This window comes from Trichoderma camerunense, assembly GCF_050948025.1.
Source record: "Trichoderma camerunense strain CBS 138272 chromosome Unknown V8C40scaffold_19, whole genome shotgun sequence".
Lineage (NCBI taxonomy): Eukaryota > Fungi > Ascomycota > Sordariomycetes > Hypocreales > Hypocreaceae > Trichoderma > Trichoderma camerunense.
The window spans coordinates 397,017-420,543 of NW_028145351.1; the positions used below are offsets into that span (position 1 = coordinate 397,017).

At 48.2% G+C, this 23,527-nt stretch overlaps 10 protein-coding genes across 10 annotated transcripts; 5 read left to right on the top strand and 5 right to left on the bottom strand.

Annotated features, from left to right (window-relative positions):
* The first annotated feature begins 70 nt into the window (after window positions 1-70).
* On the top strand, window positions 71-1,539 carry V8C40DRAFT_254693 (ubiquinol--cytochrome-c reductase catalytic subunit RIP1). Its single transcript, XM_083217881.1, has 3 exons — window positions 71-421; window positions 590-678; window positions 747-1,539. The coding sequence occupies exons 1-3, from the start codon at window positions 142-144 to the stop codon at window positions 1,077-1,079; spliced, it is 702 nt and encodes a 233-aa protein (XP_083069216.1). The 5' UTR covers window positions 71-141; the 3' UTR covers window positions 1,080-1,539.
* On the bottom strand, window positions 1,482-3,676 carry V8C40DRAFT_254695 (chaperonin-containing T-complex alpha subunit TCP1). The gene is made up of 3 exons (XM_083217882.1): window positions 3,386-3,676; window positions 3,247-3,332; window positions 1,482-3,126 (listed from the first exon to the last, which is right to left on the bottom strand). The coding sequence occupies exons 1-3, from the start codon at window positions 3,471-3,473 to the stop codon at window positions 1,600-1,602; spliced, it is 1,701 nt and encodes a 566-aa protein (XP_083069217.1). The 5' UTR covers window positions 3,474-3,676; the 3' UTR covers window positions 1,482-1,599.
* Window positions 3,677-3,847: 171 nt separating this feature from the next.
* V8C40DRAFT_254696 (proline--tRNA ligase) lies at window positions 3,848-6,028 on the top strand. Its single transcript, XM_083217883.1, has 3 exons — window positions 3,848-4,035; window positions 4,129-4,578; window positions 4,639-6,028. The coding sequence occupies exons 2-3, from the start codon at window positions 4,145-4,147 to the stop codon at window positions 5,879-5,881; spliced, it is 1,677 nt and encodes a 558-aa protein (XP_083069218.1). The 5' UTR covers window positions 3,848-4,035; window positions 4,129-4,144; the 3' UTR covers window positions 5,882-6,028.
* On the bottom strand, window positions 6,014-7,832 carry V8C40DRAFT_254698 (uncharacterized protein). The gene has a single exon (XM_083217884.1). It carries the CDS (start codon window positions 7,257-7,259, stop codon window positions 6,099-6,101), a length of 1,161 nt encoding a protein of 386 aa, XP_083069219.1. The 5' UTR covers window positions 7,260-7,832; the 3' UTR covers window positions 6,014-6,098.
* Window positions 7,833-9,693: 1,861 nt separating this feature from the next.
* On the bottom strand, window positions 9,694-11,132 carry V8C40DRAFT_254700 (class I SAM-dependent methyltransferase). The gene is made up of 4 exons (XM_083217885.1): window positions 10,566-11,132; window positions 10,381-10,484; window positions 10,124-10,301; window positions 9,694-10,052 (listed from the first exon to the last, which is right to left on the bottom strand). Exons 1-4 carry the CDS (start codon window positions 10,938-10,940, stop codon window positions 9,873-9,875), a joined length of 837 nt encoding a protein of 278 aa, XP_083069220.1. The 5' UTR covers window positions 10,941-11,132; the 3' UTR covers window positions 9,694-9,872.
* Window positions 11,133-11,440: 308 nt separating this feature from the next.
* V8C40DRAFT_254704 (uncharacterized protein) lies at window positions 11,441-12,158 on the bottom strand. The gene is made up of 2 exons (XM_083217886.1): window positions 11,875-12,158; window positions 11,441-11,804 (listed from the first exon to the last, which is right to left on the bottom strand). The coding sequence occupies exon 2, from the start codon at window positions 11,730-11,732 to the stop codon at window positions 11,469-11,471; it is 264 nt and encodes an 87-aa protein (XP_083069221.1). The 5' UTR covers window positions 11,733-11,804; window positions 11,875-12,158; the 3' UTR covers window positions 11,441-11,468.
* A 902-nt stretch (window positions 12,159-13,060) lies between these two features.
* Window positions 13,061-15,205, top strand: V8C40DRAFT_282143 (MDR family MFS transporter; the record flags this gene model as incomplete). Its single annotated transcript, XM_083221740.1, has 7 exons — window positions 13,061-13,077; window positions 13,163-13,349; window positions 13,430-13,717; window positions 13,795-13,921; window positions 13,980-14,488; window positions 14,545-14,654; window positions 14,710-15,205. 7 exons carry the CDS (start codon window positions 13,061-13,063, stop codon window positions 15,203-15,205), a joined length of 1,734 nt encoding a protein of 577 aa, XP_083069222.1.
* A 353-nt stretch (window positions 15,206-15,558) lies between these two features.
* Window positions 15,559-17,044, bottom strand: V8C40DRAFT_282144 (putative nucleoside hydrolase; the record flags this gene model as incomplete). The annotated part of the gene is made up of 4 exons (XM_083221741.1): window positions 15,559-16,556; window positions 16,618-16,787; window positions 16,844-16,946; window positions 17,005-17,044. 4 exons carry the CDS (start codon window positions 17,042-17,044, stop codon window positions 15,559-15,561), a joined length of 1,311 nt encoding a protein of 436 aa, XP_083069223.1.
* Window positions 17,045-18,519: 1,475 nt separating this feature from the next.
* Window positions 18,520-19,824, top strand: V8C40DRAFT_269579 (indoleamine 2,3-dioxygenase; the record flags this gene model as incomplete). The annotated part of the gene is made up of 1 exon (XM_083220099.1): window positions 18,520-19,824. One exon carries the CDS (start codon window positions 18,520-18,522, stop codon window positions 19,822-19,824), a length of 1,305 nt encoding a protein of 434 aa, XP_083069224.1.
* A 1,086-nt stretch (window positions 19,825-20,910) lies between these two features.
* Window positions 20,911-22,468, top strand: V8C40DRAFT_277199 (permease for cytosine/purines, uracil, thiamine, allantoin domain-containing protein; the record flags this gene model as incomplete). The annotated part of the gene is made up of 2 exons (XM_083220934.1): window positions 20,911-21,973; window positions 22,005-22,468. 2 exons carry the CDS (start codon window positions 20,911-20,913, stop codon window positions 22,466-22,468), a joined length of 1,527 nt encoding a protein of 508 aa, XP_083069225.1.
* Window positions 22,469-23,527: the final 1,059 nt, after the last annotated feature.

Genomic DNA, 23,527 nt, shown 5'->3' on the forward strand with positions numbered 1-23,527 from the left:
CTCAGAACTCAGGCCACGACCAGAAAAACCGGATCCCAAAACTTTCGGCAATCCATCACACCTGTTAGCCCGAGAGAGCCAAGCAAGGCGAAAAGACCTCAACTCTCACCACCTTCGACCCTCGCCCTCGAACCTCTTACCATGGCGCCTCTCGCTACCGCTTCCCGCCTGTGCCTGCGCTCGTCGGCCGTGGCCAAGCCTGCCGTGCGCGCGCTGAGCTCGTCGGCCGTGCGCCAGGCTGATGCTCCCGGAGCGGCTTCCTACACCAGCCCCTTCAAGGGCGAGTCCAAGGGCAGCAAGATCCCCGACTTTAGCAAATACATGTCCAAGGGCAGCGAGACCTCCAACAAGCTCTTCTCGTACTTTGCGGTCGGCACGATGGGTGCCATTACTGCTGCTGGAGCCAAGAGCACTGTTCAAGGTGGGTTTGCTCGTTTGTGTGGGGGAGAGGGGGAAACGGGTTGAAGATGGGAATTGGTGCTCTGGATGAGCTGGAATTGGCTTATACGAGGCCATTGGAGCTCGAGGGACTTGGAATTGAGCAATTGGGTCGTTTTCATGCACGAGGCTAACACGTGGGGTGCTGCAGAATTCCTCCTGAACATGTCTGCCTCTGCCGACGTTTTGGCCATGGCCAAGGTCGAGGTTGACCTCAACACCATCCCCGAGGGCAAGAACGTGAGCATACTCGACGAAATCTGTACGCAAAAAAAGAACCGCATTTGACTAACTCCCTACCCCCCCAGGTCATCATCAAGTGGCGAGGCAAGCCCGTCTTCGTCCGTCACCGAACCCAGGACGAGATCGACCAGGCCAACAAAGTCAACGTCGCCTCCCTCCGCGACCCCCAGTCCGACGACGACCGTGTCAAGCGCCCCGAGTGGCTGGTCATGCTGGGCGTCTGCACCCACTTGGGTTGTGTCCCCATTGGCGAGGCCGGTGACTTTGGTGGCTGGTTCTGCCCCTGCCACGGCTCCCACTACGACATCTCTGGCCGGATACGAAAGGGACCCGCGCCTCTCAACCTGGAGATTCCCGAGTACGACTTCCCCGAGGATGACAAGCTTGTCATTGGTTAAGAAACGCGAATACATGTATAAAGAATCGGGGGAAGAAAAGAGAGGGGGGGAGACTGTCCTGTCACAAACGATGTAACAGTATCAGAGGGGGGGAGTCTTGGGAACTAAAATGGGTGAAAGATGAGACAGCTCCCGGACAAAAATACATAATTCGTCTCGGAATTACAAAAAAACATAGATTCTCTCTGGGCGGTCAAGTCTATCGGCGGGATGGGAGGTTGGAATGGAGAAATGGAAGATGGGTGTCTCATGATGCTGGGAATGGGACACACAAACTCCTTGTTTCTTAGACGTGCAGCATTGTATAAATAAAAACGTTTTACAAAAGAAGAAGTGCTCTTCAAAACATGTTAGTGGGGGCGTACTGAGGATTTCCATCACAGAAAAAGATGAGGGTAAAACTAAAGGAGTGAAGCAAAAAGAACAAAATTTGGCTTGTAGCCAAAAAGATATTATAGACTGAGTATTTTAAATTTCTTTTGTCTATTCTTTCATACCCATTTCCTCTCCCACCCGAAGATTAATGTCCATGGCCATCATCCTCCGCGCTCTGCTCCGGATCCAGCTTGATCAGCGTGTCGATTCGCATAATGCTGATACAAGCCTCGACCGCACTCTTCAGCTGCCGAACCTTGCTAATCGTGGGCTCCAGCACGCCGAGCTTAATCTCGTCCACGACCTTGCCCTTGGTGAGGTCCAGGCCGTAGTTCTTGTAGCTCTTCTTCTTGGCAATCGACTTCTCGTCCTCGTTGGCGTCGCCCTCCTGGACGCGCTGTGACAGGGCGTGCCTGGAGCGCAGCTGGGCGACGAGCTCCGCGGCGTCCTTGGCGGCGTTGACGGCGAGCGTCTTGGGGATGACGAGCAGGGACTGGGCGAATTCGCCAATGGCCAGCTGCTCGCGGGATCCGACGGTGCCGGCGAACTCCTCGAGGTAGATGTGGAGGGCGGTCTCGACGGCGCCGCCGCCGGGGACGATGCTGCCGCTTTCTAGCGTCCTCTTGACGGCGCAGAGAGAGTCGTGGACTGATCGCTCAATCTCGTCGAGGGAGTATTCGTTGGGTCCTCGCAGGATGACGGAGGCGGAGGAGTGGGCCTTAGTGCCCTTGATCAGAATGCACTCGTCGTCCGAGATGCGCTCCTGGAAAACCTCCTCGGCGTGTCCTAGATATGAGGGGTCGAACTTCTCATCACCGTTCAGGTCAGAGAGTGTGCTCAGAAGAGTACCACCGGTGGCCTTGGCAATGCGTCTTAGGTCATCCTTCTTGCATCTTCTGACACCCATGGCGCCCTTCTCAACCATCATCTTCAGGACCATGTCATCGATACCCTTGGTGGTAAGGATGACGTTGGCGCCAGCCTTGAGGATCATTTCTACCCTCTCAATGATCATGCCAGATTCCCTAGCACGGATAGCCTCCAGCTGCTGAGGGTCATCGACCGTGATCTGGACCCCGAGCTTCATTCTTTCCTTTTGCAGGTTCATGTCTAAGATGGCAATCTTGGCATCCTGAATACGGGTAGGCATGGCTTGAGAAGCAACTGTGCAGTTCAAGGCATAACCCTTGACCAGAACTGACTCGAGAGCGCTCTTGCCGTGGGCCTTGAGGAGGTTGACGGCCTTGACGGGATATTTGGACTCGTTCCTGTTGTTGGTTGTCTTGACCGCCTGAATGGCATCGACAACTAGGTCGGCGAAGAAGTCGGAATCAGCACCAATGATCTTGCTGGACATGGAGGTCTTGGCAATGTTGAGGAGTGATTCCCGGCCGAGGTTGTCCACCTTGATGCTGACGTTCTCGTTCAGGTACTTGATGGCCTCTCGCAGGGCCAGTCTGTAGCCGGTGATGATGGTGGTAGGGTGGATGCGGTTCTTCATCAGCTCGTTGCCCCTTCGGAGCAGCTCGGCGGCGATCAGAACAACTGATGTTGTGCCATCGCCAACCTCCTTATCCTGCTGCTGGGCCAGGTCCACCAAGATCTTTCCGGCGGGATCTTCGACGTCGAGGAGGGTAAGGATTGTAGCACCGTCGTTTGTTACCGTGACGTCCTGTTTTGCAATAGATAGTAAGCAAGCTGTCGTGATCCACGTCCGAGTCGCTTCGCATCGGGAATAGGGGCAAAGGGCTCCGGTCGTCTCAATCGAGGGGCAGTCGGTGTATGTACTCACGCCAATGTCGTCCACCATCATCTTGTCAAGACCGCTGGGGCCAAAAGAGCTCTTCACCACATTGGCGATGGCTTGTGTTGCCAGAACTGCATCCGTCAGTAACCGACTCGTCTAAGTCGACAGCAGCAGCCCAACGCACCATTTTGGTCTCGAATATCGGATCCTGAAATCTTCTGGCCACCTAGGAAAAGGGTCCCGTTCCGGGGCTGCTCGAAGAGTGCTGCCATGGCTGAACTGAAGCAGTGCTGTGATGTGATACAAGCCGCCTAACAGTCGATGGGAATGGGATATCGAATATCGAGAATAAGGGAAAGGAGTGGAGGCTCGAGGATTCGACAAGTTTCTGCCTTGACTGTCTACCCTGGCTTACCTAGCCAAAGCTGCGAAGCTCAGTAATGGCGGCACTTGTCCCGCTGCCCCTCGACTTTTTTGTCGGAAGCACAGATTGTTCCAGCTCCGACGCTGCCAAACAGACTCAGATAGTGCACGGTAACGCCTCCAACAGCGCTGGCAGCCCCTCCAAGCCCCAAATTCCTAGCGCTGCAAGCCCTGATTGGGTGGCGCTCAGGGGACCGTGGACGTGAAATTTGTCGGGCTGCGCTGCCCCTCCTTTCTGAGGAGGGACAAACTGATAGCGGGGCAGAGCAAAGGCCTGGCATTGAGCCTCTCGTGACTCTCTTTTTTCGGCCGACTGACTCCCTCGTTGCGCATCTTGCACTGCACAGTGACTCAGGATTCCGACGTGTCGTTTGTTGTATTGAAGGCAAGCTCTTTGTAGTGCGATAAAAGGTATGTTATTGCCATCTTGAATATCAGTATCCAACAGACTCTACAGCCACAACAATCCATCTTATCTCGAGCCTCTCTCCTAACATTTATCAGAAAAAGCAGTTACACAATGGAGAACGCCGCCGAACCCCCCAAGGAGCCCTCCAAGAGCGCCCTCAAGAAGGCCGAGAAGCAGGCCAAGATGGCTGCCGACAAGGCTGCAAAGGCCGCCAAGCAGGCTGCTCTCCCCATCGTGGGCGGAAAGAAGACCGACGACATCATTGGAATCACCGTCACCAAGGCAGAGAACTTCCCAGCATGGTACCAGGAGGTCGTTCTCAAGGGCGAGATGGTCGAATACTACCAGGAAATTTCTGGTTTCTTCGTCCTGCGCCCTCTGTCGATGCACATCTGGAACGTCATCCGAAAGTGGTTCCAGGACCGCATTGAGCTGATGGGCGTCGAGGAGACCAGCTTCCCCATGTTCCTTTCCTCCAAGTCGCTGGAGAAGGAGAAGGACCACGTCGAGGGCTTCGCTCCTGAATTGGCTTGGGTGACCAAGGCGTACGTATTCACTACCTGAATATTCGTTCCTGACAGAAGCATTGATTGACCCCTATCCAGCGGTGACAAGGACCTCGAAGTTCCCGTCGCGATTCGTCCCACGTCTGAAGCTGTCATGTACCCTTACTACGCCAAGTGGATTCGCAGCCACCGAGACCTCCCCCTTCGACTGAATCAGTGGAACTCGGTTGTTCGATGGGAGGCTAAGCAGACCACCCCCTTCCTCCGAACAAGAGAATTCCTCTGGCAGGAGGGCCACACTGCCCACCTGACCGAAGAGCTTGCCGGAAAGGAGGTTTTGGAGATTCTGGAGCTGTATGCTGGTGTCTACGAGCAGCTTCTGGCTGTCCCCGTTGTCCGAGGTCGCAAGACTGAGAACGAGAAGTTCGCTGGTGGTTACTACACCACCACTGTCGAGGGCTACATTCCTTCTAACGGCCGTGGTATCCAGGGTGCCACCTCCCACTGCCTGGGCCAGAACTTTAGCAAAATGTTCGACATTACTGTTGAAGACCCTGCCAACAAGGGCTCTCACATCCACGTCTGGCAGAACTCTTGGGGTCTGTCTACCCGTGTCATTGGTGTCATGATTATGGTGCACGGTGACGACAAGGGCCTTGTCCTTCCTCCCCGAATTGCCAAGACTCAGACCGTCCTGGTCCCCGTCGGTATCAACAAGAGCACTACCCCCGAGGACAGGAAGAAGCACGAAGAGCAGCTGGATGGTATCCGGGATACCCTGAAGAAGGCTGGTGTCCGAGCTGAGTCTGACTGGAGAGAGGGTTACACTCCTGCCTGGAAGTTCAACGACTGGGAGCTCAAGGGTGTTCCTCTGCGAATCGAGTTTGGCCCCAAGGATGCCGCCAAGGAGGTTGTCAGCTGGGCCAGACGTGATACCGGCGAGAAGGGAACCATCCCCATTGCCGATGTCGCTACTAAAGTTCCTGAACTCCTGGAGACTATCCAGTCAGACATGTACGCCAAGGCCGAGAAGTCGTTCCGCGAGCACCGCCTGCAGATCACCAAGTGGGAGGATGTCCTTCCCGCTCTGGATGACAAGAACGTCGTCCTGATTCCCTTCTGTGGTGATGGCAAGTGCGAGGACCGCATCAAGGAGCTGACCACTCGTGAGGACACCCAGCCCGACGTCCCCGAGAGCCAGAAGCTCCCCTCCATGGGCATGAAGAGTTTGTGTATTCCTTTCGAGCAGCCTGAGGGTGTTGTTGCCGGCGAGACGGATTGTCTTAGCCCCGAGTGCCAGCGCAAGGCTCAGTTCTGGACCATGTTTGGTAGAAGCTACTAAATCTTGGGCAAAGAAATGGTGCATAGAAGGAGTTATTTGTGTAAAAAGTGGTTTAAATGTAAGCCCACTTGTGATTTGCTATATGGTTTGATATTCACAAGGGGATTGCAGAGGGATAAATTTATTAAATGACGTTAATGATCTTGATTTCTTATTCGCTGAACCTTTTTTTCTGTGACCCTATGTATGTTGTACATCTATGTTCAGTTTTATCAAACTAGCACCACTCGAATCTCTCATTGACAACCCAGTCTATGTCTTCGGTAGCGCCCTCGCCGAACCAGTTCAAACTGGCCAGGTTCTTGTCTTGCCGAACGACAAACGTAGTCTGGAACTCGGTGGCAGCCTCGGCAGCCTTCCTTACTCTCTCTAGAGGATTCCAGATCTCGACCTTTGAGCATGCCCAATCCTTGGCTTCCTTCTCTGCAGCGCGGAAGATTCCCACAACAGCTGTGGATAACTCGTCGTCAGAGATGCTCTCGTCCTCAATGACAAATCTGAGGAAGCTCAAGAGGTTCTTCTCAGGGTGGTCTGGGCCGCCGTAGTGATTCCGCTCAAAGAGACCCCATACTCGGGAGCCGGTTGAGGGAGAGGTGTAGAGGGCGCCATGGACGGTGGGCTTGCGGCCAAATGCAGCGCTGCAGATGAATGCCTCGCGGTAAAAATGCCATTGAAGGGCATCGATGTCTGGGATGACGGCAACACGGAACTTGGAAGCATCGACGGCGTTGGGCTTGGCGATTTCCTTGCGGATGAGAGCTTCGTCTCGCTCAGCCAATTCAGTCAGGTGCTCTTCTTGAATAAGCGTAACAGACGACGTATCAAGCTCTGCAGCAGTTTGTCTGACGCGGAACTCGATCTGGGTGTTTTCCAGGGGCAGCCACCCGTGCTTGGCATAGAACACTCTCCCAATGTCAGAAAACAGGACTGAAAACGCCGGCTCGCCAATCTCTCGTTGCTGAGCCGCCATGTATCCGCGTAGCAGCTCAATCATCTTGCCGGCATAGCCCCGGCCACGGAACTCCTTGTGAGTGAAGACGCTGGCGATGCCGTAGGCGAATACATCTTGGACGCTGCCATCGCGGTTTCTCACGAGGGCTCGCTTGCGCAGGGTTTCGCAGGCGGCCAGGACGGGACGCTCACCGTTGACCGGGGCGGCGGCGTTGTCTGTGAGGATCCAGTTGGTGATGCCGCCGTTGCGGGCGAGGGGGATGGAGAGAAGGTATTCCTCGCGCTCGAGATAGTCCGGGACGGTGAGGCTGTTGCCCCATTCGGTCTGGTTGTAGAGCCAGGTTCGGGTGCGTTCTTGAGGGGTGGGATTGGTGAGGATGATGGTGGGGGAGGAAGAGGATGGGAGGGATGAGGCCGAGGCTGACATGATGGGCGGCTGGAATGTTCTCTGGGAATACTACTAAGGTTTGTCTTTTGCTTGTGTAATACTGCAATACTCCCCAATACTGTAAGGTCGCAGGTAATATCGACAGAGGATATAGGTAGTTTCGTTGCCGTATGTAGCAAGGTGTTTAGAGTCATCGGCGAACGACTATGCTAACTCTCTTAGTCTCTTTTGTCCCCATCTTGACCCGGTCAGGTAAGCAAGGTAATTCCTCCTGTCACCACTAATTAAGTGCTTGTACTACCAAAAACGTTGCATATAACGAAAAAGAGTAGTGAAAGTCTGCCCTTTTTATAAGAGAAAAGTCTCATGTCAACTCAATGCGTCTCAATTGACGTCGACTGAAGATCCAACGTCTAACTGCCTACTGAAAACTGCTGCAGATACCCCGCCTTTTCAGGGTCCGAACCGGCGAGCCAGAATCGGCAACGGCGCGGGAGAGGCTTTGCTAGTTTAAGGTACAGGAATACAGTAACTCTGTATATGAGAAACCATGGGGGAAAGGAATATGATGAGATACATGATTTTGTCCTGTTTTTCTTTTCTTATTCTCTTCCTTCATTTCATTTCCCTCTTTTTGCTTCACAAATTGTGGCGAGCCGTGTGTTGTAGGTCTTAGACGGAAAACGGCGGCTTCCGCTCTCTGATGAATTTGACCATCACATGCATGCGAGGGTCTCCGTTCGGGTAATTCACGTCTCTTGATATTGGTTTGTCATTATTTCCTACTGTATTGAATTAGTTATTTCCTCTTATTTAATTTCTTTTTATTCCCGTCACGGATGCTGGCATTGGGATGGGAAAAAAACGCTGAGTTGCTACTGAGAATTCGCAACAAGTTGCCCACATGTCTGTTTACATAAATTATTCGTGACAACTCAATGCTTTAACTCAGGACGCAGTTAGTAGTTCGCACAATTTATGAATGGCCTCAGATCGTGTTTGTCTTCGTATCCTGTTTGAGATGCTACACTGCCGATTACGGTAGACGCAGCCTGAAACATACAATTACCTCATGCATGTACCACCACAGCGGTATTACCCCAGAATATTTATTAGTAGCAAGTCGTTTGACACATACAATAGTAATAAAGACACAAACACTTTTCCTGCCTCTTGATTATGAAGGCAGTCGATTAAGAAAAATGGAATTATGGTCTAGTATCTGCTTTTTACCATCTAGAATCCCAGTGTGCGATTCTGTTCGTAATGTAGAACATGTGCCCAATTGGATAATATGCTGAGTATCCATCAGTTGGTAATACGCAGGAGATTACTACACCTCACAGATCACTTGACGCATCTCAACAGATCTTGGTAGTACCTTTAGGCCTGACGTCTTGGCAGCAATTCTCCCTTGGGGAGCAATTTCCGGAACGCGAAGTTTATAAGACATTCCACGTGCATCTCAATTACCGTTGTAATTTGAGTTCAGCTGTCTTCTTTTATTTCTCCTCCTCCTTTTTCTTCTTCCTCCCCAATGTAGATTATCGGAGCAAACATGACGAGAGATTGAGCAAAGATTACACTACGAAAGCTGCTGTATACCCATTCCAGTATATGATCAGTTTATGGAAACGAACTTTTGTCCAACGGATGCGCAACTTCTTCTTCCTCGAGATATTTTTTCCGCAGAACATACTGTGTCGGAAGTCAATGAACAACGGCGACAGAATCCGATAAAATGGAAAACGGGTCCTCTCCTCATTCTACCATGAATCCAAACAATTCACATTTTCCGGCAAATCAAGGGCTAGGATTACTCTTTTCTGACGCCAGAAGTCCAACAAGAGATAGAGAACCGCACGCAAATCTCAATCCACCGAAGTCAGACCACAATCTCCAAGGCAACACAGTTTTCGATGCCCGATTTTGGCAAGAAAACGTCCCAATGCTAATACAAAACAATGTCGCTGTCCAATCCGCCAATCTAGCTGTCCTCACCCTCATATACGCCCAGTCAGCAGTTGGCGTGGGATGCAATCATTATGAGAAAGCCTTGTGGCATTACGGCCGAGCTCTTCAGTTCGTAAGAGAGACAAGCACTTCTCAAGAGAGCCTACGACCAGCCATTCTATGCTCCTTATTCTTTGTCATCTTCGAAATCCTGAACGGAAATACAGACTCCGCAGAGTCGCACTTGTGGAACGGAGAAAAAATGGTACTGGAGCTTCAGTGCCTGGAATCACGACCTAGAAGTATGAACATGGACGGAGAAGGGACTTTACGACAGGAATTACCTCGCGCGCTCCAATTTCTGATGTTGCAGAGCGATACACCGAATCTTAATTTTGAGAAGGCAGGTTATTTGGAAGCGTTTATTCGGACGGCTACAAATCCGGACAGGGTACCAAATATTGTTCCCGGGGCATATCCAGATCAAAGAACACAAAGGGTTGAGAGGTTATTATAAGTAGGCAGTTCTATTGTGATGCGCAATTACATTCAGCTCGTCTTCATTTGACACATTTTTCTCCATCTCTCTCATTTTCTGCTCTATATATGTGAATTCAATCTTATATCTTCACTTGATTTTCCAAATCAGTCACTCTTGGCCTGAACATGATGTGAAATCTCCGAGGCCATCACATGCACCTAAAATGATCTTTTGAATCGGAACGATAGGATAGCCGGCAGTTGTGGAAAGTTGCATGAAGCCTCCACTCTCTCCACAGCGTCCTCCTCAGTAAAACTAGGCTCTTCAAGTGCATCCAATGCCAGGCCCCTCTTAAAGAAGACGGCGAATAGTTCATGGAGCGGGCGGTGGAAGTAATACTATCACTCTCTATCAGCCACTTGCACTCCCACTCAAGGTATTCAATAATTTGCTACCAGCTCCAGCTCACCTGTTTTGTTGGCTGTCCCACAATGAACACGCCTTTAGATGGCTTGACGTGGAGGTATTCCTTAATAACTTTGCTACGGATGATGTGTTGTTCGCCGGTCAAGGGATCGAATGTGATTTCGATGTTGCGGGAATAGGTGGAGGTGAAGAAGACTGGGTGAAGGATGGTGGCTACGAAACTAGATTGCAATGCAAATGTTAAGAATGAGTTATTTGGCTTCAAAATTAGAAGAATAAGATGAACATAGCGAGACTTACTCGCCGTCTTTCTTGAGTAGTTTCGGAAGCGCGTCCGCGAGGGGGTCAAGAGTAGCGACGTCCATGATCGCCATGTTCATGAGAATAACATCGAAACCGCCAATCTTTAGACATAATCATGGCGGTTAGCTAATGCATCAATATTGCCAAAGCGAGAAACAAGACATATGACTTTAGAGTATCACCTCGGCAGCTTTTTCCACGAGGGGCTCAAAGTCGTTCGCATCGGTCACGTCCAGCTTGCTAAAAGATATCTTGCCATCTCTATCAGCATTCTCGTACTTCTTAGCCTGCTCCAGCATGCCAAAAGTGCCATCTGTGGCAATTATGCTGGCGGCGCCGTTGTCCGCGAGCCAGCGAGCACAGAGACCATTGCCGGTAGCCAACTCCAACGCCGTGCATCCTTGCTTGCTGAGGCTCGGGCCAAGGAGGCGCTGGAGAGACGGTTCTTGAAGCTGTTTCCAGTATTTATTACCATGCTCGCCGACGCCAGAATTCCAGAATTCGGCATTGGTTTCCCATGTGGAGAGAGCTTCTTTACTGAGATGGGGAGCCGACATTGTTAGACGAATTCTTCTTTTTCTTTCTCTCTATTTAATTTTGCCAAATTTCCAAGAATTTGAAGCCGACAATGTATCTAAATGAATTGATCAAGGCGGGGAAGGAAAAGAAAGAAAGAGAGTCGCTTTATTGCATCGTGGGCACAACATCTCGTATTACAAGCAGTGTACTGACAGCTGTCTCACTGAATTTTCATTTCACCGGATGAGTCAATCGGCGATGCAGCGTTTTAGGCTTCGCATGTGTACACCAATGAAAATAAACCTGACGCCTGGATTAGGATTGGATTGCAGCGCTAGGACCAATATTACCTGTATTGGACTGGCACCGAATCAAGCTTACCATCAGCCAACAACATTGTGTAGATGATGCAATAATCTCGAAGCTGGAGGATAGAGATGCGCCCTATCGATGACAATTAACTAATATGCGGTTTCTCATTGAGGGTTAACACATTTACATTTCTTACTAGACTGCGGGGATATTATTATAATGAGTAGCCAGGCTATCTTCCAACCTATGGCATATTAGCCAAGGCGTGATCGAAGAAAGCGGAGAAATATTGCCAGCGGACCATATGTTTCGTCTAAATCCTCATCGCAACGCTCGCTTTCAACATGTTGCAAAAGCCCACTCATGTACAAAAAGTTCTCGCCGCAGGTTGGGCAGTTGTACGTAAATCTGTTTCTGTCGAGGAATCTTCGCCATTGACGACATTCACCTGCGAGCTTATCGATCCCCTCATAGCCAACACCGGCTGGACAACGCCCAACCTCTAAATGTAACACCATAGCAGATTCTCTGGAGAATTTCCGAGGGCATGCAGGGCATTCAATATGTTTGGCAGTATGGATTAGAGTGTGCTGGTGTAGAAGCTGTCAGACATTGTCGGGGGCAAGGGTATGGGGTACGAGATATAAGATGTAAACCAACATATTTCAGATTAGAACGGCTCGAGAAGTACGTTCGACAAATCCAACAAAGATGATGCTCCTCGATTTAGTGATGAATAGGTTCTTTCTGAGTGTCGTATTCTTCTCGGCAGACAGAGCACCAGTAGTGATTAGCCTCAAAATGTTCATTGAGTTCGCTTTGGGTATCAAATCGTCCCAGTAACATAAAGGACACCAAAAATGATACATTTTAGCCTGTGATTTTTCGAGCACTACCGAGGACAATTGATGTATACCTAGTAGGCAGTAAATATGCAAACGAAGTATATTATATGTAAACTCTCCCTTGTGCTATTACTACGAAATTGAGGGGGCGGGCATTTGAGACTGCATTACATAATGCATCTTTCTCTAAAGCGAGGCGTTGGGTAACAGCAGATACAACTCACAAGGAACTTATTTGCTGATAGAAATTGATGTTAATTCTGGAAACAGATTCGATTAACTGGACCTATACACAGAGAAATGTTAACGGAAAAAGGACCAATGGTGTCTCTTCCAATGTATACCTCACTCTAAAATTGCTCCGTCGTCGAGGTTGTACTAGCTTGACCAGGGATGATACTGAAGTAGCATCAAGTATTGAAGGTCCGCGCCTGAAACCTTAGAGTATGCGAAGAGGACGCTCATTTCGCTCCAAAGTATAAGACAATATTTTCCCCTTTCTCTTTTGCTTGTTGCACTCATACCGTATCGGGGCTTCGCTCAATGGGGCCAAGTGTTCGGAGGATGCCGTTCCTTCATCCCTAAGTGCAGTAGAATAGATGTAATTTTAAGCTACACACTGGGATGCAAGGTTCTCTCTATATATAATGAGAAATGACCTCGTGGATTATGCACCAGATGGAAATAAAGATATACTTCAATATCAGGACTCATTAATGCGTGACTGCATCCGTAGTGGAGAGCATGTTGCGCTGCCCCGGCGCCGGTCCGCATTTTAATTCCCGTGTTCCGGATGCTCTCCCTCGATAGGTCCGGAGCCGTAAAGCTTGGAATTATAGCTTGATAGACATAAAATAACAATATTTCGTTCCATCATGACCAGATCAAGATTCATTCTTCATTCAAGCGGCTTTTTCTCTGCAGAACGTTTCTAGAGACTTTCTACCTCCAGTCTCGTCTGCATATAAGACACAAAGCATTGGACATCGACTGAAAAGACAATGAAGAAATCTAAAGAGTAAGATTTACGCACGTACTTACATAGTATAGCATGTATAGCTCTCCTATTGTTCACTATTCCCGACTAACCACACAAACCACAGAGATCCCGACGTCAGCCTTTCTCAGGCAAACCCTCAAGTCGACATGAAGCCCAAAGAGAACCCTACCCAAGATGTCGAAAAAGCATCCGATACCACTCCAAAACCTCCTGCTATTGACTATCCCAGTGGTGTTAACTTGATTATTCTCTTTGTGGGCCTCTTTCTTGCTGCCCTTTGCGTCGGCCTCGTGCGTCTCCCCGTCTCAATCCTCGCAATTGCCTCTATTCTTCTCCTGAATTACATAAATTACTTACACTATATCCACAGGATCGCACTATTGTCGCCACTGCTATTCCCAAAATTACCAGCGACTTCAACTCCCTCGACGATGTAGGCTGGTACGGCTCTGCATACCTCCTCACCAATTGCTGCTTTCAACTCTTCTTTGGCAAACTTTATGCAGAGTTCCCAGTAAAATGGGTCTTTCTCACTGCGCTGCTCATATTTGAGGTTGGGTCGATTGTGTGCGCTACGGCACCGAGCTCAGTCGCTCTTATTGTAGGAAGAGCTGTAGCGGGAATAGGAGGTGCAGGAATTGTTTCTGGAACTCTTATTGTAAGTCCCAATCATTGTTCAACAGGCAACAATGTCTGCTGATTCATTGGCTTGCTGACATATAATAATAAACCTAGATTCTTTCGAGATGTCTGCCATTGCATGAACGTCCGAAATACACAGGCACCATGGGTGGCTCTGTGGGCATCGCCCAAATCACATCGCCTACACTTGGAGGTGTCTTCACGGACAAAGTCACTTGGCGTAAGCCACATTATCATCTCATCTCCGCTGTGAATCAAACTGACTTCTCATTAATCAGGTTGGTGTTTCTGGATCAACCTTCCACTGGGCGCTGTGACCCTACTCACGGTGCTCTTCCTAGTCAAAATCCCCGTTGATCCCAACCGCAAGACAAAAGGTACAATTAAGGGGTTTGTCGATCGATTCGATCTCATCGGCACGTTGGTACTCATTCCTTGGGTTATCTGCCTTCTCTTAGCCTTACAGTGGGGTGGAAGCCAATATTCTTGGAATTCCTGGAGAATTATCCTTCTACTTGTCCTCTTCGCTGTTCTCTTCGTCCTGTGGGTCTTCATTCAGTATAAGCAGGGTAACAAAGCTACGCTTCCACTGCGCATTATCAAGCAGCGATCCATGGCTTCAGGGATGGTATACATGTTCTGCCTGTTCTCAGCATTTTTTGTCATCAATTATTACGTTCCCATCTGGTTCCAGTCCGTAAAGGGCGTTTCAGCATACAAGTCCGGCATCTACTTTCTCACAATGAGCGCTGGTCTATCTTTGGCTGTTATAGCTTCAGGATTCCTAGTAAGTGGGACAGACGTTGTCTTTCAAAGGGTATCGGGCTGACAGTAGGGAACTAGACAACTCGTATCGGCTATTTTGTCCCCAACATGATCATGTCAACCATCCTCTCTTCCGTGGGAGCCGGCCTCATCTACTCTTTTGATCTCCATACAAGCACTGGCTTTTGGTCAGTCATCTCAAACCGCTATCTGATCCTTACTTTATCCTAACTTTCATCGCAGGGTTCCATCTCTCATCGTCATGGGTGTTGGTACTGGTATCGGTGCTCAGCAGCCTCTCATGGTCGCCCAAACCGTCTTTAAAGGCCCTGATATTGCTCTATCTACCTCTGCTCTTATTTTCACACAGACTATTGCGGGCACAATTTTTCTCTCTGTCGCTGAAAATATCTTCCAGAATCAGCTCATTTCTCAGCTACATAAGCTGGTCCCTGAAATCGACCCGCGCGATATCATTAAGACCGGCGCCTCGAGCCTCCAACAATTCATAAAAGCCAAGTTTCCCCAGGATTTAAATGCTATTTTGACAGCTTACAATAATGCTATCCGTCATGTTTTCCTTCTGTCGGTCATATTTGCATGCCTTAACGCCATTCCGGACGCATTTATGGAGTGGGTGAGCCCAGTGAAGAGAGGAAAGCCAGCAGCCAAAGCTGATGCAATCGATGCGAAGACAGTAGAAAACGTCAAAAAGGCATCTTCTGCTAAAAGGCTGTAGTGACTGGGCTGGGACTCTCTAAAAGTTTCGTTGTGCAGGAGCTTTCTTATTTACAAAAAATTATGAGGATGGACATGGAAGGATATGACTCGGATTTTAATTCACACTTACCTAGTACCTACGTAATCTTCGAGAATCATGCACTTTTTCAAGAGCCACATACAGTGCTTTTATATAATCACCTCGCTAGTTATGTCACTGTGTGCTCTCATGACCACAATTTCCCAACTGCCGCTCTGTTCTTGTTGTCACGCTGTTTGCATCTGATTCATTCATACGATCAACCTTCACTAACGCCCCAACCGGCATAATTGTCCTGGTTTATACGCATCCTATAGGCTTGAGTAACCCGCTTAACCCTCAAAAACCTTTTCCATCCAGATGTCAAAGACCCCTCCGGCTGGGGAAGAAGTGATTCGGTTAAGCCTATTACCCCTCGTGTGGCTCAACCATCCCATCGGGTCTCCAGGTCCTTCTTCTGCTGTGATGAAATCGCCTTCATCTACAAGTTTAGACCCACTGCCGGCTAAAACTGCTTGGCCTTGACGAGACCTGTTTCGAGTGTCAATGATATGCATTCCTTTAGTCCATTGACCGGTCGTTTCGATACGAATATCTTCTGGTGCAACAGATATTTCCCATGCCGGATCATCTGGCGTCATGGCGTACCAGACCGTACAAACATCATGCAACGAGAACCCCGTCTCAACGCTGTCACCAACCATATCAGCGACGCCGTCTATCGCTCCGTTAAGACAATGAGCGATCCACAATGCAAGCGGACTGCCGACATCGATGAAAGGCTTGATACGCTCGTTGAGAACGCTTCTAGAGATAGTGTGCCTGGTGGTGATATCCAGCGGTAGGAGCGTCAGCTTCAAGCGCCGACTAAGTTTAGCTGGATAAGCTGGCAGATTGGCAAAGTTCTCGGATGCCGGTGGCATGGTGGAAGCGGGCACCAGCGATGTAAGTGCATAGGGTCGGGCCGCCGCAACTCTATCGGCGTACGTGTTGAACTCCGCGACTGGTGTTACGTTGCCTGGGACATTTACAGCACCGCCCATGACCACGATTTCTTTCACCTTGAGGAAAGTTTCGGCATCTTCCGCAGCTGCAAGAGCTACGTTGGTTAGTGGACCCATGGCCAGGATACTGATAGTGTCAGGAGGGTTCTCTTTCAGAATACGGAGCATCTCCTTGTAAGCAGGCACCTTGGATGCCGTAAAAAAGGGTGAATAGGTTACATCGTCAACCAAGTCATCGGCATGGCCATCAAAAAGGTCATTCCAGGCCTCCGAAGGCGCCAGATGAGGGTACGTGTTATGAACATTGTGCAACCCATCTGCACCATCTACATAGCCTAGATTAGTCCATTCGGTCTATGAACTGTGAAAAGAACGGTTGCTACTCACGGATGTGTTCAGCCGTAGCAATCTCGTCTTGTAGTGGACGATCCGCTGCCAAAGCCACGATTGGCTTATGATATTTCATAACTTCGAAACCTTCGAACCGTCCTGTTGACTTTCGCCATTCTATCTCCTTCTCAATTACATGGAAGAGAGCGAGGGCGTTGCGGAGGCAGCTATCGAGTAGTCAGCGATGCAGGTAGCGGAAGTAGGAGGAGGTTAGCACCCGCACCTTCGTACGGCTACATTTCCATGTACAACAGATATCAACATGACCTCGAGCTGCTCGGGATTGGCGTTGAAAGCCAAAAGCATGGCAATAACATCGTCAACACCTGTAAATAGTTAATCAAGTGCTTCTTAACCGTATGCCATTCATCTCGAATTGTTTACCTGGGTCAGTGTCGATTATGATTCTAGTCTTCGGGGTCATTTTGTTCAATGAGTCAGACAAGAATATTAGAAAGAGTACTGTAGATATCTTGATGAGAATGGAGAATCAACACTATAAGTAACCAACTTGAACAAAGGCGGTAGCAATCCAATGATAAGAACTTCTTAGAGACAAGCAACTGAACTATATAAGTCGGTAGAGGAGTCAATTTGAGATGCCCTTTCAAGTTGAGCTCTTGCATCTGGTGGAGCACCAAATCGTCGGTGGGGTTTGGACCAATATGGCAAGGAAAGCGCCGAAGGCGACGCCGGGAATGTCTACATATTCCAACTAACAATGAGATGAAAACAGGCACTTATCCAGGGTTGTCCAATCTAAGAGTGCTCTATCCCAAAGCTCCACATCTGCTTGATTCTGAAAACTAGACTACAGTAGCTCAGCTGCTTAGTGCCACATAAATCCAGTTATGCTCTGGTGTGGGCACCCTCCATGAGATCATGCAGCGGCGGCAGACTTGCCCCATTGGGCCCTAAGAATCTCAGAGAGAAAGCTTCAGCGGCATGAAATTATGTAATTTATATTATATCTTATTTCTCATCATATGAAGTGCTAAAGTCACTTGGTGTTGTATCGCATCGCTCGTACCTCCATGGCGAACCCTTAGCATCAATTTCTGTTGCTTGTTTAGGAAAGCCTATTGATCAAGTTGATTGCTATCTAGCATCCTGTGTCGCAAATAATACTGAATCCTAAACACATGTATCTATAGCAGTAGATATTTATACGTATACCTACGGTAGCCTACGGCAGCTGATACTAGAGGGATGTAGATATAATAGTACATACTAGAGGAACGTAGATGCAATAGTAAATCCTAGACAAATGTAGACGTAATAGTAAATGCTAGAAAAATGTAGATATAATACTAAATACTGAAGAATAATGGCTATAGTAGTAGAAAGTAGTCGATGTTTAAAGAGCTTAGTGTTTACCATTTAAGTAAATGCCTGTAGGAATAAATAAATGGCCTTCTTTCACAACTGGCTTCAAGGCTCAAACTTCACATAGTCCTGGGGTGCTGGATAGCCACTCCCTTCATTGGTGACATGACAAGACGTAAGAGGCAGATATATGGTGTAGCAGACGTTTATTTAGAGATTAGAGTAATTTCAGACTACATACACAGGCTCTGACTGTGCTGAAGTGTTCTAGTACCTCTTTTCACCCACCAATGAAGAGTACATAGACTAAGTTAGAACTTTATGAAATAGGCAACTATTTGGCTTTTCTATAACAAAGATCAATTAATCACTCAGACACTTTGGGTATTCATAGGCACTCGGCGTATTGCCCGTACCCCGAGACTGGTGTGGAGCAAATGAAGAGGTGATTTCAATCTCGCGCGAGGGTGGTTTTGCTAATTTATCCATATTACCCAATAACTCTACTAGATACTATGCTCTTTTTTCAACATATCTACTTGCAGCGTGGAAAAAACAACAGTGTTTTCCGGCATGTCTCCTCCCACCATCGTATCTGACTCTTCGGAATGCAATAAACTTGCGGAAATAAGAGCCTTCAGTCTCACTCAGAATGCTTTCCTTCCTCAAGAAAAACCTTGCAAGCAACTCTCGGATAGATACTACGAGCCTTGGGAAACCATTGCTGCACAGCTACCGACTTTGATAGAAAATAGAGAGATGCGAGACGCCATAAATCGACTCTCTATTTTGTCAACAGATGGCCTAAACACAGAACCTGAGTGGCGCCGAGCATATGTAATGCTGGCGTACATGACACATGCATACATATGGGCTGGCGATAACCCAGAGGAAGTTTTACCGTCTCAAATTACAGTACCGTTTCTAGCGGTGTCCGCACATGTTGAACTCCCCCCGGTTCTGACTTACGCGGCAGCTAGTCTTTGGAACTTCACTTGTTCGGGGGAAGACTTTTCTAAACCAGAGGATCTCAGCACACTCTTCACGTTCACTGATACTGAATCTGAGTCATGGTTTCTATTGATCAGTGTGGCCATGGAAGCTAAGGCCACCAGTATTATCCAGGCTATTATGGGCGCCTTGGAGGCGGCCAAGACACGAAACTATAGTGTCATCAGCGATGCTCTTCAGGAAATAACATCTTTCATGAATTCTGCAGGAAAACTGCTAGAAAGAATGTACGAAAAGTGTGACCCGATGACCTTTTATCATCGCGTCAGGCCATTCTTGGCTGGCAGCAAGAATATGGGAGCCGCTGGCTTGCCCCGAGGGCTTTTCTACGATGAGGGTGACGGTAAAGGTCAATGGCGGCAATTGCAGGGCGGCAGCAATGGGCAGAGCTGCCTCATACAGCTCTTAGACGTTGTTCTCGGCATCGAACACAACTCCAACTGCGTTGACGACCAGAAAAGCTTCCATCATGAGGCTAGAGAGTACATGCCGGGACCACATCGCCGATTTCTCTTGCACGTTGCCAAAGCATGCAATATCCGCGAGCTGACAATATTGCTGGAATGTGAAGCTGCATCAGCTGAGCACCAAAGGCTACGGTCCGCGTACCTAGCTGCCGTTTATCAGCTTTGTGAGTTTCGCTCCATACATATTCAGATTGTGGCGAGATATATTATTTTGCCTTCGAAGAAGCAGGTGAAGGGCGAGTACGAGCGAAATCTAGCCAGCCCAGTGTCCTATGGAATAGAGAACGAGGCGAACGACACGATAATTGGAACAGGAGGTACACGTTTAATTTCTTTTCTGAAAGAAACTAGAGACGAGACATTCAACGCCAAGACACTGGATGAGAATGAATCTCGATAGAAGCAGCGATCACGGTACTCGGGTATAAAGTAGTTCAGACAGATTCTCCCTCCAAAGCCTCCCTCCTAGGCATGCATAGATGGGAATAGACTGTTTGGTTGCGACATAGAAGTAAATGGAGTTTCCACATTGACAGCTTAATATTCTCGTTGGGAATGTTACAGCTTTGATGCTATCAACATCTGGTTACCTCATAGAAGAGCGAAAGCGAAGATTGTAAAGCTCGTCGTTTCGCGTATCGCGTAGAATTACTTCCCTTAGCTTACTTGCAATTATGTCTCCATTATGCCTACCCCAAGCTGCAAGTCCGTTTACAAGAATACTATCTGCTATCTGATTGAAAGGGTCACCTCGTTCTTTTAGTTTATCTACATGGCTTCGCTTTCGAGTTGAATAGATCATTGAACAGCCATGATAGAACAGTCAGAACAATATTACTCCTGAAAATCTGTAGCCCAATTTGTCATTTCTGCACTAGGAGGCTGATCAAGATGTCAAACGAGTCTGCCTCGACTCGGGTGGCTTGTTGCCTCGACCATAGTGTATCCAAGCCCCCTTAGCGGCGCATAAACAACAGTAGCCACGCCTGCCTCAAACGGACTGCCGGATGGCGAGATCCTTGGTTCTTCCCCAATCATTTAGAGAAACTAGTATTCCCCAGAAGTTGTGGGGATCCCCGCCTGGGGTAGCTCATGGTGTCGCGAGGATGAAATTACTTGTATTTACTTATCATGCTCTTAGTGCAACAGCTCTGACGGATTGCGAGAGCCGAAAACAGAGCTAGCTAGGTACTTTGGCTGATGGAAAGTGCCATCGAGGTGATTAGTATGATCTAGTCTCCTGGTATTCTGTAATAATGAGTGGCCACTTTGGTCTAGACGATGCTACTTCAAATATCCTTGTCATACAGCCCAAGCAGTCTCTCCACAGGCTCTATTTGTAGAGCTTTGACATCGAAACTGTGCTCTCCTGAGCGGTTCACTGAGAAATATAAATGCTTGACTGTTTCCTCCCAGTTCAAAAATTTAAAGTTACCATCCTTATACAGCAATCATTATCTGTTTCCCTTCTACATTTATCACCGCAATGACACACTTCGACGACAAGAGCCTTGGCGAGACGGTCCACTACGATGGATCGCTTGAAGCAGGTGGTGGCGGCGAGTCGATGATTGGAGATGCCCTCACTTCATCAGACTTGGAGCCTGGGTTTCTAGCATCCCTCCGCCGGTTCGAGGCACGCATGGACAAGACGTTGGGCATCGAATCACACGCCATAGACCGCAAGACGGCTGATCAGAAACGCCCAGTCAAATGGTACGAGGAGCTTACTATGGCTTTTATTTGGGCATCGGGTACCTTGAACATCAGTTGCTTTAGCACAGGATTCTTGAGCTGGGAGTTTGGGCTTAACCTCAAGCAGTCGCTTCTCATCATCATCTTCGCTTGTTTCACAGGCGGCGCCGTATCCGCGTACTGTGCAACTTTCGGCGCCGCAATGGGCCTCCGCCAGATTTTCGTCTCGCGTTATAGCTTTGGCTGGTATCCCAATAAACTTATTGCCTTACTCAATGGTATCGAACAACTCGGCTGGACGGCGGTAGCATGCATCTCTGGTGGGCTTGCGTTAACCGCTGTGGCTGATGGCCATATCTCCTTGATCATTGGCGTTGTCATCATCGCTACTGTATCGCTCGTCATCAGTTTTCTTGGTCTCGGGTATATTCTAATGTACGGACGTTACGCCTGGATTCTCAACTTGACTATTTACATGATCATCTTTGGCATGGTTGGCCCCTACGCAGACAATACAACACCCTCTTTGGTCAAAGGAACTGATCTTTCAGGCAACATGCTATCTCTTTTTGCGATTATATATGGCAGTTCATCCTCCTGGCGTACCATTGTTTCCGACTTTTACGTCCACTATCCCGCTGACGTTTCCCGGCTTAAAGTCTTTGCCCTCACTATCCTTGGTATCGCCGTACCGACCTCCATTGGTATGTCTGCTGGTGCTATGGTTGCCAGCGCCCTCAATACTCAACCTTCATGGAAAGCAGCCTACACAAATCCTCATGAAGGTCTAGGATTTCTTATACGAGATATGCTGCATCCACGGGTCTTCGCTAAAATCGTACTCGTGCACGGGTGTAAACACCAATATTCGAACTCTCTACGCAGGTGCAATTTCGTTCCAGCAGATGGCTCGTCCGCTCGCCAAGATTCCTCGGTTTATCTGGACGATCATGTGCTTCGCAGTCGTTCTTGCTTTGGCAGTCGCCGGTCGACAGAAGTTGAACATCTACCTGCAAGATTTCTTGAGTCTTCTAGGTTACTGGTGCACGAGCTATTTTGTTATCCTGATGTTGGAACATACTCTGTTCCGGAAACGGGATTTTGCTAATTATGATTTGGATGGTTGGAATGACCCTAGTCGCCTTCCCATAGGCATAGCAGCCTCGGTGGCATTTCTTCTAGGTGCTGTCGCTTGGTGTATGGGTATGGTTGAAAGCTGGTTTGTTGGGCCTATTGGTGGTTTGATTGGGGAGTTTGGAGGTGACTTGGCCAATGAGCTTGCTTTTGTTGTTACCTTTATTGCGTACATCCCTGCCAGATACCTTGAGCTTAAATATTTCCGCAGATAAGAATATTGTATCACAATTCGTTCGCGAAGGAGGCAGGCATATGTATGCACAGAGACATTGCATAAAGATAATACTTCCGTCCTAGAATATTAGGATTTCCTTGTTTCCATTCTTGTATACACTCTTGTCTCCCCTCCCCCCCAAGGCAATTTGAAGACAATCGCGTAACTCTTCTATCTTGTCATACCTAAGTTTCTACCTAGTCCACTTCAATAAGTATTAGTGCCACTCTTTTCACGAGTCAGAAAACTTATTAGTCCCACCCTAGAGATGCAGTCAATATTGCTAACGGCCTTTTGTAACTCTGCTGAACATTTTTGACATAGACAATCCCCTCTTTGTTTCTTTTTTACTGTTGACCCCTGAGACTTCATCAATTCTAGCTTCCATCGTATCATTATGTGATGAATCCATATTGAATCTCGGAATTCCAAAGTCATCATCTAATTGGCATGTATACGCATATTTGTGCTTTTCCAGAGCAGTGGGTATAGATTTTGCTATAGTCCCACTCTTGGGTGTCATTTGCCGAGGACACATGCTGCAACAGAACTTCAAGATGAAAGGAGGCGTTGATTCGTTTGATATTGCCACACAATTATACCGCTCATCCCAACATCCAAAATCCCCCACTCGATATTCAGGGGGAAGCCATACAAGTCGCTCTGCATCAAGAGTAATCCATGAACCACTCGGATCTATACCATAACTTGGCATGTCTTGAGTTCGCAAATTATCATCTTTCTGTTTAACTCTCGAGCCTAAATTTTGGTGTATAGTTAATATGACTTTTATATTAAAACCCTCATATATTCTTTCGTCTTCTCGCTGACTGTAGAATGTCCCGTCCTTTAAGATGCGTTTGGAGCTTAGAATCAAATGGTTGTTGTCGGAGAATATAATTGTGTCAGGATTGAAACAGAAACTTTTCTTCCGATTAACATATTCAAGAGATCTCAGCTGTAAATTTTTAATATAGCTGAAGTAGGTGTCACAAAGGACTATTGCATTTGTTACTGAACCAGAGGCAATATCCCAAACTTCGACCTTGTTTTGAAG